Genomic DNA, 19,507 nt, shown 5'->3' on the forward strand with positions numbered 1-19,507 from the left:
GAGAGGTGGACGAAAGGTGGAAAACTAGGATTAATATCTTTGAGGAGAAGATGGTCAGGCTTTGGATGAGACCAGAGGTACTGGTTCTGGCGCCTGGACTGCAGGAACAGGTGTAGGCAGGCTGACGGAGCGGGTGGGGTGAGCGGCAAGGGTCACTGTCCGCTCGCCTCTTCACAGAGGACAGGAGAATGGGAGGGAGTGGTGTATAGAGCAGAGTTGGGAGGGGGACGTATTCAGGAGTCATTTCAAGGAGGGGGAAAGTGAACACACACGAGGGCATACAGGAAACTGGCAGAATTGAGTGGCCATGTGTGCTTTCTGGCCGTTAGTTTGTTTTAAAAAAACCTAGTATAGCAGTGACTTAGGACACAGACCCAGGACCAGAGAACCAGAGGCACTTAACGGTTTTAGAAATACATTTGTAGCTTACTGCAACTTGCAAAGATTAAAAGAAAATCTACATTTGTGATTTTAAAAATTCCAGTATATTCACTTTATTTTCCATGTTTTCTTTTGTAAGCCTTTTTTTTTTCCATTCTTGCATTCCTATTTAATCTTTCTGAGACTAAAATATAAAATATTCAAGCGGCAACATAGCAAGGAGAGAGAAACTCTTACGTAAAACATTAAATTTTACTTCCAGTGTGAAAAAAGGCTCTAGTAACAAAATTATTTCCTTTAAGTAATTTATGTATAATTATACTAAATTCATTTCTGTGACAAACTGTAATTAGCTGCCGAAGTAAATATGGTCACCAGGAAGATGCCGGTGAGTTCAAGGTAGACAGCCTGGTAACTCTAGCACACAGGCAGCACTTAACGCCAACAGCAGAATGAAGGACGAGTTACTGAGTAGCCCCATCTCTGTTTCTGGACCTAAGCTGGAGAAGTTGTGACTTCTTCTAATTCAAAAGCAATATGGAAAGTTCAGCTACCATTAAAAGTTAGCCTGTTCCATGTTTGTACAAAGAGAATAAAAATACTTCCCTCATATGGATTAGATCATGTGTGGACAGCGCCCGGTGGGTAAGTAGATGCCCAGTAAATACCCACTTTCTACCTTCCCCCAACTGGTTCCCATCCCCTTTGAGTCATTTCCGTCAGGTGAGAGGTCTAAGTTGGTTCCACAGCTACTTAAGACAGAGGGAAGCGCTCACTATATTTTAACTTCTGTATCCGTTCCCAAGTTTTAGGGTGCACAGGAATCGCCTGCAGAGGTGGTTCAGCTGCAGTCCTGGGCCCCGCCCTGCAGAGATTCAGCAAGTTGCGGTGAAACCCAGAAATCTACATCTTTCATGTTTATTAGAGTTGTTTAAAATATATTCGCATTTCATTTATTGTGTTGGCATCAAAACACATTTTCAGAGATGTTTGTTCATTAACAGCAAAAAGTTTAAAAACTGGCTACAGTACTTTCTTAACTTCTATGTAACTAAAAATTTTTAAGACTACCCTGTTTTAAAATTTCCTTTATTTCCTTAGATCTTGATGAAACATTTCATATTTTGCAGATCATAGTGCTTTATTAACAGGTTCATGTATTCTTTTCCCATTTCTTTAATACAAAAAAAATTCAGTCATCAGTTTTTTTCATCTGACATTTCTTTCACTAAGTGCAGGATTCATAATATCAACATTATTAGATCAACCAGTGGGTCACACAAGTTTATCCTCATTGTGCCAAATACCCACTCAAAAAAGATCAGCTGCATAACAGATGCTTCCAGGTATCTACAACAATCTTAGTTTCCTGAAGTGAATTGGTACTATTTAACAGATCACACTGCTAATCTACAAAAATAAACTGGAAAAGACTCAAGTGTACAGCTATCATATCAAATGGCAGGTTCATTTCAACAAGAACCTCCATATCCATTCATTTGTGTAGTTCTCTGAGATCATTGTAAAAGCCTCTCCTGAACAAAGTAACAGTTTGGAATTTAAAACAAACTTGATAAGATAAAATGTACCAGGTGGCTTTTCTGTAGCAGAAATTAATTACAACCATTTTCCTCAAGCAATTTAAAAGACAAGCAAAGTTAAAAATAAATATGCAAGCATAAACTAAACTTTAAATTTAGAAACTCAGATAAAAAGCACAGCAGAGCCTATGACTAGAAAAGATAAGTTAGAAATATGAACTAGCAATAATTTCTTTCAAATAGCAGGAAACAAGTTCTCTTATATACCATTATTTAGATCATTATTTGTGGTCTATTCTGTTTTTTAAAAAAAAAAAACTTCTACTTATGGTATCTGACCAGATATAGCAACAAGTAAGTATACTTTAAATAATACAGCATGAAACAGCCATTTAATTTCTGATGAATTGAACTTAACTGCTTTTCAGTTTTGTATACTGTAGAAAAGGTTCAAGAACCTTTGTAGATTTTCTTAAAATCCCTACTGGTATGTATGAAAGCTTTTATAAGTTACGTTCTTATCCATTTCTTAATCCTCATTATTACTGTAAAACTCTTAGTCATTTACAAACAAACATTTAAGCCTTGAGCTGGAGAGATCCGCGTTCTCAGGGATGCTGTTTGACTTCCTTTCTCCAGAGCATTATGCCTTTCCTCGCCTCCCTCACTTGGAAACAGAAACAAAAACAAACCCCTGTAGAATTGAGGCAGATTTCCAGACATCAGTGTAAAGAAAACTAAGATTTTTTTTCAGGCTTGGATTCTAAAGAATGCCAAATATCTACACACTTATTTTTTTTTAATTTTTATGCAACAAAAACCAAGAAGATGAATTTCAGCTAAGTCATAGTCTTTGAGCATGAATAAAACATGATGAGATGTGTTAAGACCTGGCACACATCATTCATAATCAGAAACTTCAATTACCTGCCTGCAGTGGACTTGGAAAATGATTCAAAGTCTACAGCTGCTTTAAGGGACAGGGAGGAAACATTTTAAAAGCCTATAAACCATTGAAGCATTACATATATATTTTACATTCAAAACTAATCTCTGGAGCCCATTTCATTCAATTTAAGTCAACCCCACTTATCTGTGGTTCTTTTACTCTGTTTTTAAAAAGATGTACTGCTAATAACTTAAGTCATCCTAGAAATAAAATAGGTGGGAAGAATTCTTTTTTTATATCTTGGATGTTCTAGGTAATTTTTTAAGGACATAAAACTTATTTGTTCCTCCTTAATCCGAAACTCTCCCAACATCCCTTCCGACCGGCAAAGAAACGGTCCTTAGGCACTGTGAGGTGTGTTGACGATGGAGCACAAACCCAGGCTGAAGCGCAGTTTGGGTTGTAACTACGGACAGTTAGTAAAGAGTTAACAAGCACTATCTTATCTGCTGAGAGCAAGAAATGCCTTTATCCCATAACTCCTGAGATTCGGAAGGAGGGAAAAGTAATTTCATGAACTTTTATGAGAATCCATATATAATCCTAAGAAATCCACATATTTAGGGTATCAGAAAAGATGTTCTCTTTTGTAAGGCATTGACGATTACATTAATACAATGCATATCTAACAAGAGATGGTTAACACTCAGGATCATAAAACCATTTATCTTTTAAATTTCTCTAAATCCTGCTACTTTTACCAGCTTAAATAAGAAAAGGCCTCTTGGCCTAATCAACTATGATTATAAAAAAAAAAAACTAAGACATCTGAAACTATTAGGCACATCAAAATTACAGTTTATGTAGATTCAAAGTTTCCCTTTTTAAGGGGCAGATGAGTTACCTGGCACATTATACATATGGAACTGTAAAGATCATCCACTAAATTCAACTTTCACATTTTTAGTTAAACTAAAAGATTTATAGTAAATATTCAAATATATCTTCAGTTACAGCCGAGTAAGTGTAACACTTTACCAGATAAAAAGCTGGAATTTTAAGTATGAGAAACCTTCATACACTGTGCTAGTATTGGTCTCTTCTTTTTAGACAAAAGCCAGTCCTCAATACTTTCAACACAGCAGTTTAAGAAGATAAACGTCCAAGACAGTTGACTTAGTTGCGGTCCATAACTGAGCAATTCAATGCCACTGGCATCATAATGCTGTGGAGAGCAAGTGTATCTCCATGTTTTAGTCAGATTTGTCTTTCTTCTTTCCTGTTAAGGGCACTTTGTTTACAACAGCAGATCCAACAGCTGTAACACCTCCGGCCACCGCAGACATGCCCCCTTTTACCAGCCCTATTCCCATGGAAGGCACAGTTGTAACAGCTGTTTTGGTCACTTCCAGACTCTTTCCACCAATCCAAGCCACACCACCGATAGTGGCACCAACAGCGCCCTTTGTAACACTGAAGATACCCCCGGTCACACGGGACAACATGCCTGGTTGCTGCTGTGGGTGATCTTTCATTGAACCTAATGAGAGGAAATAAGACAGTTAAATACATGCCTTTACAAGAACAGTACAAATCATTAAGTAACCTAAGACTTCCTAACAGTCAGGAGGCAGTTTTGAGAAGGTCAATCACGTAAGTAACAAATTTCCATGTTCAGTAATAGCCAAATTTATAAAAAACAAATTTTTTATTGAAACTTTAATAAGCATAGTTAATATAAATTTTAAAATAGCTGAAATAAAAGGGTTAAGATTTAGATAAGCATTTGAATATATAGTAGCCACCCCTTATCTGTGGTCTCACTTATGCAGTTTCACTTACCCGGAGAGTCATCCATGGCCTGAAAATACTAAATGGTGAATTTCGGAAATAAACAATTCATGAGCTTTAAATTGTGTGCCGCTCCATCCCCTCCATCCCACCGAGGAGGTAAACACAATGCCCAGTGTATTCACACTGTACATACAGGACAATATTTTGAGAGACCACATTCACATAACTTCTTTTACAGTATATTGTTGTAACTGTTCTATTTTGTTATTCTTGTTGATCTCTTACCATGTCTAATTTATAAAATAGGCTGTATCATATGTATAGAAAAAAAAACAAGTATTTATAGGGTTCAGTACTATCCAAGGTTTCAAGCATCCACTGGGGGTCTTTGAATGTATCCCCTATGGATAAGGGGAATTACTGCATTAATTATAAAATTATGATGGAAAGGATTACATAATACTTTTGTAATCGAGGTCAATAACCCTAGGAAAGGGGGGAAATCCTGATTTGAGGATAAAACATAACTGCTTCATGCTGAATACCTCATGTAGGATTATGCTGCTAGGCTAAATTTCGTGCACAAGTGTTTAATAATGATAATTTCTCTTAAAAAATTCTTAAAATTTTTTTCAGTTACAGTTGATTTAGGTAATTTTCTTAAACAAATCAAATAAATATTTATGCTCTTGATCTCTTTAAGTGTGCTCTTAATTACCACCATATAAATTATTTGCTTTGCAGACTACTTTTGCTTAGCAGGTTGCCATACACAGCCATTCCTGAAGCTTGTTCCCTTCCTTGACAATTACGCTCCTGGAGAGCCTTTACCTCTCTCTTCCCTGATGACTTTCTCACAAAGTCCTTACTAACGTTCTCCTTGAGCCCTAACTTCTTTTCAAAACTCAGGGTTGTAGTCCTAAAAAATAAAGCAAGGAAAACAGGTGAGCTCTGATCATTTCCTAGGCTATTCCTCCACTAAACTAAAACTAATCGGCATAGTTACCTCCATCTTCTTTTAGGCTTAAGAATGAACTTTCCATTGTGTTTATTTTCCTAGTAATTTCATTTTTGTCAACCAACATAAGAAATATAGGAAGAAAGTTCTGGCCCATGGGTAACAGAACTGGAAACAAAATGCAACACCCAGGGCTAGAAGTTCAGCCCCGGCCCCTTCCCAGAGACATCCTAGTCCCGCTGCCACTCCAGTCTGGTCTGTCAGTCACTTCATCCCTTCTTCTCCAATTTGCTTGAGTTCTTTTGTTTTTTGTTTTAATGTACAATATCAACACTAAACATAGTCCATCTTTCCTCTGCATCCCACCCCACTCTTCACAAATTAAAGGATATTCCTGTGAAATGGTCTCAAAATAAGAGTAACCGGAAAATAGATCTTATATAATAAAACAATTACATTATGGCCCCATTCACCGGTATCTGTGTTTTCTTTCAGAGGCTTAGAAAGTTTACTATCAATTACTTTTGGAACCTATTTACGAACAAGGTAAACAGGCTATGTTACTTTAAATGTAATAAAAACATTTGATTCAGTGGGATATTTTTTCCATTCTTAGTGTTACAGATGCATACTTACCTTCTGGTGGTTCATCACTAAGGTAAGATGGGATTTCCTGTTGATTTTTATCTGCCTGATTCATGATCTAAAAAACACACAACACACATTTCACTTTAACCTCACATGTGAGACTGCCTCTTACCACGCTCAATTAAGACTTAATTTACTTGACTTGGAAAAACAACATTTTTAAACACCCATCAAAGGACTGCTTCATCTTGTTTCTCTCCCACTTTGTGGCATTTAACAAATACTTTTAATTACACTAGTGGACAATATAAATCTTAAACACCAACCAAAGAGCAGCAGGAACAGTACAAGCTTTCCTGTGCTGTTACTGCTCCTTCAATTAAATTGACAATAACTAACTGGAAAAAAGTTGGACGGTGGGGGTTAGCAGACAAAAAAATTTTAAGTGCTTCCTTCTACAGAATATTGGCCACTATAATTGTAATTTATTTCACAACAGACTTAGAGAAAGACCTATAACTAAAAAGTTTTATCTGAGTATTTTCTTAAAAAACATGACATCCTCCTATAGAGATGATACTGTCAATGTGAATCACTAAGATGGATTTGAGTACTTTATTGTTTTTAGAGTTCTTACAAATAGGTAGCACAAGAATCCATATCTATCATGGGGAAAAAAAAAGTACTATGATTACTTCTAAGTACAAGCAGAGAAAGAACCTAATGAATAAAATTAAGCTAAGTTGGGATGAAGAAAACAAACTTTCTTTTCCCAATTTCCTTTGCTATTTTAAAATATTGGCTTTTATAATCATTTGATTAAATAAAGATTAAAACAAGTTAAGACTGGTCTAAGAGTCTTCTTGCTTGGCCAGAAAACGAGGGTTGTGGTCATGGCAGTCAACTAAGTATCCCCTAGTGGTAAAGCCCTGGAGCCTAAATTGTATCTCTGCACGTACAACAGAGATGAAAAGGATGCTGTGAAATCCTGCCACTTGTGACTTAAGGGCATTATGCTAAGTGAAATAAATCAAAGAACAGGCAGGAAAGTGTGGCAGAGGCCTTGCAGAACGGCAACAGGAGAGGTCCAAGTAGGAGAAGAGGTCAAAGAATGAGGTCTGGGTTGCACAGGTCCTAACAGGCCAGGGTGGCTGGCTGTTAACTATGAGAGATGGGGAGCCAGTGAAAGGCACTCACCAGAGAGGGGTGACGTGTTCCAATTCATACTTTGAAAAGATCGTTCTGGCTGTTGTGGGGAGAACACGCAACAGGAAAGCAAGAACAGACAGACTCTCAGGAGGCTTACCACACTGTTTTCAAGGTTCCTGTGTACTGCAGCATGTTTCAGACCAAAGGGTTAATTTTACGTGGTCAAAGGAAAGTCAAGGAAGTTTAAGCCCCATATGATCAGCTAAAAATTTATCTGTATTTCTAGTTGAAGCAAAAATGTTTGGTGGTAAATGAGGGTGGTAGAGGTAGTGGTTATGAAAAGTGGGGTTTTTCAAAGGTAATTTTAACTATGAAATTCAATTTGCAATACCTTTAAAACATAAATCCTGTGTCAGGTGGATTTAGTAGTACATGTCAGGTGCTTAAACAAATATCTTTTAGTTGCAGTAGTGAAAACCTCAACTTAGGTCACTTATCAAGAGCGCCTCATCTTATGCTGGTCTGGTTTGTGACTTTAGCACATCATCACCCACACACACAAGATCTGAAGTAATAGTAAAGACATGTAATTTCTGACCAAAAATATAATATCAGGTGATGCATTACTGGGAGGAGTTCTTGACTGATTTGCCTTAATTTTAAACTCCCATACACCAGAATGTTAAATTTGTTTCTGTTCATATTTTCTGTTTCTTTATTTTATCATCATGGTAAGATCATGGGGAATTAAACAGCATAGTGTGTAAGGTTCTGGGATCAGAGAGCCTGAGTCTGAATCCCAACTGGACTATAAACTGTGTGGCTCAGGACAAGTAACTTCATAGATCCTTGTTGTTCAGGTAATATAAAATAGAAATTAGATATTCTAGGTTTAAGTCTTAAGGTGAGAATACTACTTAACAAATTCAAACAAACAAAAAAAATAAGGAAGCTGGACTGTTAGTTCCTAGGAGAGAGACCCCTTTGTCTAGCTTGTTCATCAGTGTAATGATCCCAGTATCTGCATACCATGCACATACAAATCCAGGTCTGATCACTAATAATAGATGCTACCATATCCTGTACAGAAATGTGGGGAAACTGTATACATATATGTATCTTAGGCATTTTAACAGGAGTTTAAAAACAGGTATGATAGTAATTGCATAATTTCAGAACTCTGTATATCCCACAAACCCCTACTAAGAATCTTACCTTTTCCTCCCAATACAGAACCCCTTTAAAAAATATTAATTTTTCCACTTAGATCTTGTAAGTTTTTTAAAAGACCACCAGTTAGAGTAGAGCTGCTTTATACTGTGATAGCGTAAAAGATACATGCAAATTCCTCTAAATATGAATTTACTTTCTCCTATGGATAGGCAATGAGAAGCCATGGGCAGAGTAACACTGTGAAACCTGTGCTTTAAGAAGTTAACTGAAGCAAGAATAGAAAGGACAGAGAGATTAAATACCGTTTAGCAGTTCAATGAGATGGAAGAATAATCTGAACTCTGCCAGGTTTTCCCATCTCAATAAGTGTTTAGACCAAAAACTTAGGAGTCACCCTTGATTTCCTTTTTTTTTTTTTAACATTCCCACCAAATCGTCAGTATATTATCACCTAAATAAATCCAGCTTAGGACTTCTCATCATCTCCACTGCTATCTCTTATCAATTAAGCCATCATAATCTCTTAGCTTGGACTACAAAATCTCTCAGCTGGCCTCCAAGCTTGCGCCCTGGGAAGGCTAGACCTTTCGGGCTAGTCACGTCGTACTGCACTGAAAACCCTCCTGTTGCTTCCTGTTTTTCTTAGAATAAAATTCAGAGTCCATCCCTCCACCTCTGAGGCCAACATCTAACACTGATACTTTCTACCACTCTTCCTCTTGCTCCTTCCAGTCTAGCAACACAGGAGCTTCCTTACTCACCTTCTGGAAAGCTCTTCCCCAAAATACATGCATGGCTTGCTTCCTTACTTCCTTCAGGTCTTTGTGCAAATGTCCCCTTATCACATGTCTTCCCTAACCACCTAATAATAGATAAGCAGGCTCCTACTCCTCTCCTTATCATTATCACCTAACCCTGCTCTATTTTCTTCATTGCAGTTATTGTCACTTGATAAATGTATCTGTTCACTTTGTGTGTCTCCAAATTAGCATCTGAGCTTCATGAGAACAAGGCTTGGTTTTGTTCACTGTTCCATCCCCAAGCTATAATCAGTGCCAGATACACAGACAATACAAACACGGGGACACAGGATTTCAGCAGTAGTGGAGGTCTGCAGAGCTGGGCACAGCCAGAGGCATGCACTCCAAAGCAGAAAAAGCAAACTTTTTTTTTTTTTTAAGTATTTTATTATGTTGTTACAGTAGTCTCAATATTTTTTCCCTTTGCTCCCCTCTGCCCAGTACCCCACTTCCCTCCAGCAATCCCACCCCCTTAGTTCATGTCTATGGGTCATGCATATTAGTTCTTTGGCTTCACCCTTTCCTATGTCATTCTTAACTCCCCCCTGTCTATTTTGTACCAACCATTTATGCTTCTTAGTCCCTGCACCATTTCCCCATTTCTCCCCTTTCCCCCTCCCAGCTGATAACCCTCCAAATGATCCTCATACCTATGATTCTGTTCCTATTCTGGTTTGCTTAGTTCTATTTTGTTTTTATTTTTTAGACTCATTTATTGATAGTTGTGTTTGTTGTCATTTTAATGTTCATAGTTTTGATCTTTTTCTTAAATAAGTCCCTTTGACATTTCATATAATAATGGCTTCAGAGAAGGAAAACTCTGACTCCAAAAAACCTCCGCTGCCTTGCGGCATACCTCTTCAGGGGAAAGGCTAAGGGAGTAAACCCCGACAGAAAATCCGGAGCCGGAGTCCCTAAGGCGGTTCGACGTTGTAGTCAACACCGGCAACTCCTGCGGCGCACCTGAAGCCAAGCTGTATTGACTCCGTCTTTCCCTTGGATCCTTCAGCTGCGAAGAGAGGGGGGGTCTGCTGCATGGGCAACAGCAGACCCTCCATATCACCCTGCCCAGGCTCTGTAGCTTCAGCTTCACTGGAGAGGACACTCCAGCGTCATCGCAAGATGTCGATTCAACACGGGAGGAGACAGATACCGTGTCACTCCCGAGTCGGACTGCACAGCCATTCTCGGCGGTGCAGATAGACTCTTAAGAAGCTACACCATCGTCTCTCGAGATGGACGGCTGCCGACGATAATAATGGCTTGGTGATGATGAACACCTTTAGTTTTACCTTGTCTTTTAAGCACTTTATCTGCCCTTCCATTTTAAATGATAGGTTTGCTAGATAGAGTAATCCTGGTTGTAGGTCCTTGCTTTTCATCACATTGAATACTTCTTGCCAGTCCCTTCTTGCCTGCAAAGTTTCTTTTGAGAAATCAGTGGTTAGTCTTATAGGCACCCCTTTGTAGGTAACTCTGCTTTTCTCTTGCTTTTAAGATTCTCTCTTTATCTTGAACCTTTGGCGTTTTAATTATGATGTGTCTTGGTGTGATCCTCTTTGGGTCTAGCTTGTTTGAGACACACTGTGCTTCCTGGACTTGTATGTCTATTTCCTTCACCAAATTTGGGAAGTTTTCCTTCATTACTTCTTCACATAAGCTTTCAATTTGTTGCTCTTCCTCTCTCCTTCTGGCACCCCTGTGATTCAGATGTTGGTGCACTTAAAAGTTGTCCCAGAGGTTCCTAAGCCTCTCCTCATTTTTTCCAATTCTTGTTTCCTCATTCTGTACTGGTCGACCATTTTATTCTTCCTTATGTTCCAAATCATTGATTTGAACCCCGGTGTCTTTCCCTTCACCATTGGTTTTCTGTGGATTTTCCTTTTGTTTCATTTAGCATAGACTTCACTTCTTCCCTCATATGTTTGTCGTATTTGAGCATATCTGTCAAACCTGTGAGCATCTTTATCACCAGTGTTTTGAACTCTGAGTTTGTTAGGTTGGCTGTCTCCCAGTCACTTAAGTTCTCCCACTGGAACCTTGATCCATTCCATCTTTTGGGCCATACGTCTCTGTCTCCACATCTTGACAGGCTCCTGTGTTTGTTTGACTCTCTGTGTCATAGGTAGAGCGGTCACACCTGTTACATTGTAAGGGGCGGAGCCTCAGGTATTCGTCAGTACAGATGACCTGTTTCACCACGTTGTGGCGCTGTATGTGGGGGAGGGGTCTGAGAGGGAACAACGGTGCTTGCTCAGCACTCTCCCCTTTTCCAGGCACTTGCCCCACTTCCATATGGGACTGGCACCTCAAGCTGTTGCCCTGGCGCTGGGTCTGCAGACATTCTAGGACCATAAGGGTCCTTTAAACAAGCAGACTCCACTGAGAGACCAGCAGTTTCCTCCTCTGCCCCAACTCCCACTGGTTTGCATAGTCAGAAGCAATGAGGCTTTATTTTCCCTGTTGCTAGAACCATAGGCTTCTGGTCTGGGGCTGGGAGTGCTCCCCAGGTGCCCCTCTCTACTTTTTAAAATGTGTGACTGCACTTTCCGCAGGCCTGCCACTGCCACCACTGCTGCCACCACCAAACCACGTTCGCTTCACTCCTCCTACCTGTATGGATGAGTATTTCTTCTTTATATCTTTGTTGGACTTCCATGCAGCTTAATTTTCTGGAACTTATGGTTTTCTCTAGTTTTGAGGTAGTTGTATTCCTTCTTAGTTGTGGAGGGAGACACAGCGTGTCTGTCTAGGCCTCCATCTTGGCCAGAAGTCTGCAAACTGGTTTTATAGTAACGAAAATAGCTCCCCCCCATCCCCATTCCCCTCTTTACTCCATTACTGGAAACTCAGGAGTTACAATCTAATGCGATTAACTAAGCGATAGGGTAGTTTAGTGAGGGGTCCGTTTCCAGCTCTCTCTTGCCTTGGTTTTGGGTTTGGTGATAAAGCTGTCCCTAGATCTCCTTTGAAGAGTCCCAGAGTCCCTGTGTTTGGGTTGAATATCTTCCCCCTTTTTATCTTAAGAGACATTTGTGATACACTGTGGAATGTTCTTTCCTGACTTGTATGTTAATATTTTCCCTTGCTTTACTGTTGACTCCAAGACCGACCCCCTAATTCAAGAATCAATTATATTTGTCCTTTGCTGCTAATTATTTTCTACTGGTTTGAGATTCACTAGTTTCTTTATTCCTCACATACTCAAATACTTGAATTTTTTGTATGAAGAACATAATTTTTGGTATTAATGTGAGATAAAAAGAGAATATAGGATGTAAAATTTCTAGTGTGAGCAACTAAGTAGACAGAGATGATGATGAAGACATGGGACAGGCGAGAAACCATTAAGTCCTAAGAGAAGGTGGACTTCTAAATTGTTGTTTTATTGTGGTAAGAATACTTAACCTAAGATCTACCCTCTAACAAATAAGTATATAGTAAATTATTGTTGACTATAGGTACAATGAAAGAATTGTTTTTGAACAGCTGTATTTGAGATGCCTTCAGGGCATTCACAGATGTTTAGCAGGCAATTGGATTTAAGGGTCTTGAAACTCAGCATAAAGTCTTAGTTAGACTTAAGATTCTGAGAGTGGTTAGAAGTGATAGTTGAAGCTGTGGGGGGTGGGGGGGTATGGTCAAGGAAAATAGTGATGAGAGAGTAGACTGATAATTGGACTGCTCATATTTCAGAGGTGAAAGAGAAGCAAACAAAAACAAAATATACCTGAAAATTAATAGTCAAATGAGAACAGCCTCATGGAAGGCAAGAAATGGAGTTGTAAGCTTCCTAAAAACACACGCACTGCAGACATTAAGGTAATTTATGGGGAAATGCTAATGTTACAATTAGAGAATATAAAAGGCATATATTATTAATCCAACCTTTTTTTTTATGCACATAAAAAGACTGGAAGGAAATATACCAGAATGCTGACAGATTGCCACTAGGAGGTGGAAAAATATTATACACACACACACACACATTTATGGAAACCAACATATATATAAAGCAATATATATTTAACATCTATGTTTTAATTTTCTACCATAACTGTAAATAAAGAAAATATTTTTAAGTCTTGGAAATCAGTGATATACATAAAAGATATTTTTAAAGATTATACAGTTCATCTACCTTGTTATTCTAGGTTTTCATCCTCAAATCAAGTTGATCATCTGAAAAACAATGTACTTGAATCACAAAAGCTGACTTGTGGAAAATGACATCACTGATTTTATTCTTGGTTGTGTCCTTGGGAAGGAAACCCTGACAAACAGCCTTATGCATGCTATTACTACAGTAACCGTACGCTGTTAAGGAATTACCCGCTAACTATGTCACTTGACAGCTTTGACATGGAGCTCTACAGAAATCTCTTTAGAGGTATTCAGAAACTTCTGTTTCCCAAAAATATTAAGCATGTTTTCTTCTAAGATCTATATATGTTCCTGTATAAATATAACAAAGGTGTGACGCCTCCCTTTTCCCTTTGGCTTCCAGGAAGCTTAAAACTAAAATTCCTGCTCAACTAGGTAAGTTCCTGTGGCCTGCATAGCTGTGTCCTGTTCTACCCACCCCCAACTCCAAACCTCCTAGAAACTTCCACTCTTATTGCTATTTTCCCTGGTCTGCAATTTGAGTATCTTGTTTCTATTTTTACGATTTTGTCAGTACATGTTTTTGCTATAAACTGACACAAACTATTTGTGGAATAAGTGGGATAAAAATATCATCTGTATCCACATTAACTTTAAGCATCACAAGAAAAGTTGCATACCAATGTATGGTCCAAATTTCCAGGTTAAAAAAAACGACACTTTAAGCTAGAATCATGCTTTTCAAATGTATGTCTTTAAGATTGGGCAGCGGTATGCCAGGGTCTTGAAAAACCACAAGAGAGACTTGATGCATACATTTTACTACACAGTCATTTAAAATACTATTTTGTTTTTAAATGTGCACTAATTAAAAAGTTAGAATGCTTGGGCAATTTTAAAGATTACTAGACTTTCCAGAAATTTCATTCTTGCCTGGAGCTTATTCAGGGTATACGCAGATTTACCAGCCCTCTCTTCCCAGTCCAACCACACTCCTACATCCCCATGACCTGGCTCATGGGGGTATTTTTGGTAGAAAAGTTTGAAATATAGGAATTTAGATAGCTATTATACAGAAACATCCACAGTGACATTTCATATCGTTAGCTGAAGTTACCAACAGGATTATCAATAAACAAACATAAAAAAACAAGCCTGGAATTTTGCCAGGCCAGAAGCCTGGCTCTCTAGACCAGAGGAACTAGCTCGTAGAGGGCTCTGGAAGTCCTAAGAGGCCACAGACATTGTTTCGTGTATATATATATATATATATATTTTTTTTTTTTTTGAGATTCTCGTACATCACTGGTACTAACAGCAAGTACGCAGTGTTAAAATTCCTCTAGAACTCTTAGGCTAATAAAAATTGTATAAAAGCTATATTTAGAATATATATATATATGTATTTTTCTGAACTCCCAATTTGATCATAAGACACCAAATTACCTTATAAAGGTATTTTTGCTAAAATTCTTAACTATCTATAATGTCATCTTTACTTTTTACTAACATAAATCATTCCCAACCTCTCCACGTATGTATGTGTCAAACTTTTGGTGACAGTGCCTCTTTATGGATATTATCACTTTATCACTAAGGAGAAATACTGGGTTGGCCAAAAAGTTCATTTAGTTGTTTTCCATAAAATAAAAGACATTTTTCATTTTTACCATTATAACTTTATTGATTTGGGTATTCTGAGTATGTCAGCCATTTTCCACGTGGTAGAACGTCAGTTGTTCTCGTGTCTCAATTTGATCACTATCAACTTCAACTGGTCTACCTGACCATGGAGTATCACTTAGCGAGAACTCTCCAGCACAAAACTCCTCAAACCACTTTTGACGCGTTCCATTAGTCACAGCACCTTCTCCATACACAGCACAAGTATATTTCTGCGTTTCAGTTGCGTTTTTACCTTTCTTGAAATGATAAAGCACAATATGCTGAAAATGTTGTGTATTTCCTTCCATCTTCAATATTAAAATGGCTGCACAAAAATTTACCCATTTTGATAAGTTTTTTTAAAAACGTACACTGGTATAACAGCCGTCACAGTAGTTTTAACAAAATTGTTTCAAATGAAGTTAAAGACAACTAAGTACCACTAGAGCCATCTTGCGGAAAAAAACAGACAAACTTTTTGGTCAACACAACACTTTTTTCATTATCATCTCATTCATTATCACCATTACAGTGGGTCTGTTTCTCTTAAACTGGGAATTGTGAAGACAAACACACCCCTAATCTCCTAAAACTATGAAAGGTAAAAAATCTGCTAGTAAAATTTAGAAGTATACACATGGAGACGAGTAACAGCTAACAGTAAAAGTGTCAAAATGACAATTTTTAAATATTACCCTTATACAGAATTATTAAGTTCTACATACACTATCTTCCCTAAACTCACAGAGTCATTACTTCAACATACACTTGAGTCCTAACCATGTGCCAGGCAGGCACCCTGTTAGGCACTGAAGTTGTGGGTGTGATCACAATCAAGTTTGGATCCACTTTCTAGGCACTTATCAATTTTGTTTCATTCACACACACACAAAAAATCTGCTCTCTAGGAATTCATTATGCAATCAAGTTCCTTTTTTTTTCTTTTTTTTTTTTTAGATGTACTTTTTTAAGAAAGGCAAAAATAGATAACAGCCTTTAGGGTCCCGATGTGAACAAACTATACCAACTTAAAGCTGGTTATGAGGGTGAGCTTTTTTAAGAAACTGAAATGTGAAGGATTTCTTTCCTATCCACTGCAATTCACTGGCAGTTCTTGTCCAGTACAACAGTATCATAGCTATTGCAGCTGGCAAATACATTGAGCAAGGATTAGTTAGTAACACTTCCCTAGGAGATAATTTCTTCCAATAATAGAAATAAGTAAACAGTGCCTCTTAGGAAGCTTTCTTTTTTAAAGGAAAACAGATGAATCAATGTTGTTTGTGGATATCTGTAATGCTCCATATATACATATATGTGAAGTTTTCATTACTAACGAAAACAAAGTCTGAAAATGGTACATAAATTTGTCTGTGGCTAAACCCCGCTGTTTACCAAAGGAAGCTAAACAGCACTAACAACCTGTATAAAGCCTACCACAAAATACAATGTACAATAGTTTACCTTCAAGGCTGCTTCTAAACCTGTTATTAAACAGTAAGCGCTAATTTCCCTGTAAGAAAAAGACTATAAATGAATTAGCTAAATTCTTCTACATATTCCACATAAAGTAACTTTGCCACATCCTCACTCCCATGTGAGGGTGAGTTCTTTGCCAAATGACTACAAGGAGTTTCAAATATGTATTTATACAGAGCTTTTACACACATACACCAACAAGCAGTGTAGAGTAAAACACCAGCTTACTGTTTTCGGGCTTCTCTAGTTAACCAACCGTCCTGAACAGGCTGCTTTTAAAGATGGGTCTTGCCTATTGAATCAACAGCGAATAGACTACAAGAAATACACTTAATCTGGCAGGAAAGAAAAAATAACCTGCCAGTAAAACTTATAAGTGATTACCTAGTGACAAGGAACAAGTGACAGTATCAAAATGGGAAATTGTTGCCCGTCAATGAAACATGAAGCAGAAACAGTACACCATCAAACCAGATAACCAGCACCCAGCCACCTTCGCTAAGTTATTACTTCGTTAGCTCACCAGATACTTGTGTGCAACTATGTGTCAGACACTATATTAAGTGCTGAGGCTTCAGCCTGAACAAGCACGTAAAGGCCCTACTCTGAAGGTGTTTACATATATAAAAAACTGAGATATCTTCAGGAAGTAGCAGAACAGCAAGTACTCAATGAATGAAACAAAAGGTGAAGCTTTTCCTGGAGTTAAAAAATAAATCTAACACACAAGAACTACTTCAAGCTTTTGAAACGATGTCCCTACACATACACAGATTTCTACTGGATATGGTTTGTGGTACATGTCATAACAATGACTAAAGAAATGAAAGTAAAAAAATCAAAACAGGATGCATACGGGTTTATTAAAGGTTACTCCCCTCTTAAAAAAAAAAAAAAAAAACAGGTATGGACACACAGGCACGTATCCGTTGATGTGGTATCAGTATTCCTGGGGAGTCCTTTAGGGCACCCAACCAGTGGAAATTTTAAAGGCTAAACAATAGCATAGAGCAAATGATCACAGGTAGTAAATAAAGTATTTCCATTGGAATGAGCACGGCACAGGGGTGTAACAGATCAAATAAGAATGTTCCTCTTTCTCCAGCTGTTTGTAAACCTTTCCTCGGGGCCCCTTGCTCCTCCACTGATCCCTTTAGGCACCAGCAAGTCTTTTCTCTCCCGTTAGTAGAGGGAGTGACGTGGCAGGAGAGGCAGAAAATGACCCTGGAGGAGCCGTGGCTAGGGCTGGCTCAGCACCTCCCTCGGCTCCACGTTGAACACCCAGCACCCCCCCCCCCCCCATTCCCATAGGGTTCGAGAATTTCTGTCTTCTTCCATGGAAGAGGCGATTTGTTTAAGAGAAAGGATCTGATCGCAAGTGGGAGCTTGGGGACCAGTCTTAACACTGCGTGTGTTCAGCAGGGACCGTTTTAATTTAGACTCCAGGGGCGGGGACGGCCCGAACGGGTGCTCCAGCGGTCCCCAGTCACCCCCAGGAGCTGCCAGTGCCTCTCTCCAATCCCACACGTTCAAGCTTAGGTTAGGCGTAGGGGTCAGAGCTTTCCTACCTGGGAAGAGCACTGGGAACGCCCACTGGGGTCCAAGGCTTGTGTGCCAGACCCCCAGAGAGTGGTTTGTCAACAGGTCAGGAGTTAGTGGGGCGGGGAGCCCAGCACCCTGCCTCTGCTGCATCCCTCTCCTCTCCCAAGCTGCTGACTCCCCCATTCTCCCACCTTGACACCCAAGGAGCTAAGAAATCAGGCGGAGGCTTCCAAGGGGAGTCCCAGATCTCAAATCACCGCAGAGGAGTCCGGGACTGGTAAAGAGGAGTAACCCCACCGGCGAACCTCCATCTGCCCCCAACACCATTCGGCACCCCCCCCCTTCCCCACTCAGTGCCCCCGAAGGCCCCACTCGCAGCCGCCAGGACCGGAGAGGGGGCGGAGGGGCAGGACAACTAACGGAAGGAGGAGGCAGTGAGGAAGGCAGGAAGCTGGGACTGCGCCCCCCGCCCTCCCAGCACGACTCACCGCCAGGATCGGGGACCGCCGCCTGGGGCCGGGGCCGGGCAGAAGCCAGCAGAACCAAGAAGAGCTGATGCGGCCTGAGCTGCTGGCACAGCCCCGAGCGGTGGCGGGCGACGGAGGCGCCTCCTTAAGCAGAGGTGCAAAAAGACTCCGCTGACGGCGGCAGCGGCCTCTGGCTGCGGACGTGGCGCCGGACACCGACCCGCCCCCTCTGCGCCTTCTCAGCTCCCGCCTCCTCCCGCGGCTCCGACTCCGACGCGCACGCGCACCCCGGGCCTCCGGCGCCCACCCGTTTTTCGACCTGCCCAGCCCTCCCAGCAGCCCCCAGCCCGCCGCCACCTGATGTGCGCACGCGCGACGACCCCCCCACGCCCAACGGGGCCTGTTCCCGCCCCTTCGCCCCCTGGGTGCCTCCAAGAGAAACCCTGGCCTACCAGCGCGCGCACCTCCTCCAGGGGTCTCCCCGCCCTTTTCCTCCGCCGTCCAATCAGATCGGGCGAGGGGCGCAGAGCCCTGGGAATAAGGAGGCGGCAGGTTTAGGGGCTCAAGCTCAAGCCTCCGCGGCTCCCGGGAAGCGTCGTTCGGCTGCGATAACGGTCACTTGGAATTCAGAACCTTCGCCCTAGGGAAGGTGGGATGGTCGCCAATTTCCTGGGCGCTTTCTTGCCTTGGGGTCTCAACATTTTTCCCTTCCCTTCTTCTCGGGGGAATGACAAGCTAGGCCTTCTCTCAGGCTTTCGGTGTGGGACTGTGCAAGCCTTGACTGTCGAGGTGACAGGGGTGACGAGGAAGCGTGCTCATTTATTATTATTATTATTATTACTACTACTACTACTACTATTATCACTGTAAATCTTCCCTGCCCTTGAATTGGGCCCTTTGAGAGTAGCAGCCCTCTTGGTTCATCATCGTCGCCCCGCGGTTACTGCAGTGCCGAGGGCGGTCCGGGCACTCGAAAC

General features: G+C 40.3%; 1 protein-coding gene across 2 annotated transcripts; it reads right to left on the bottom strand.

Moving 5' to 3' along the window:
* Positions 1-1,454: 1,454 nt before the first annotated feature.
* On the bottom strand, positions 1,455-18,859 carry TMEM263 (transmembrane protein 263). 2 transcript variants are annotated; one of them, XM_090272562.1, is made up of 3 exons: positions 18,552-18,859; positions 6,200-6,266; positions 1,455-4,351 (listed from the first exon to the last, which is right to left on the bottom strand). In XM_090272562.1, the coding sequence occupies exons 2-3, from the start codon at positions 6,261-6,263 to the stop codon at positions 4,065-4,067; spliced, it is 351 nt and encodes a 116-aa protein (XP_090128688.1). In that variant the 5' UTR covers positions 6,264-6,266; positions 18,552-18,859; the 3' UTR covers positions 1,455-4,064. The 2 variants fall into 2 exon arrangements, with proteins under 2 accessions (XP_090128688.1, XP_090128690.1); XM_090272564.1 differs by lacking the exon at positions 18,552-18,859 and adding an exon at positions 13,415-13,439.
* Between the last annotated feature and the right edge of the window lie 648 nt (positions 18,860-19,507).

Source organism: Furipterus horrens, unplaced genomic scaffold, assembly GCF_987537825.1.
Source record: "Furipterus horrens unplaced genomic scaffold, mFurHor1.1.pri manual_scaffold_4, whole genome shotgun sequence".
Classification (NCBI taxonomy): domain Eukaryota; kingdom Metazoa; phylum Chordata; class Mammalia; order Chiroptera; family Furipteridae; genus Furipterus; species Furipterus horrens.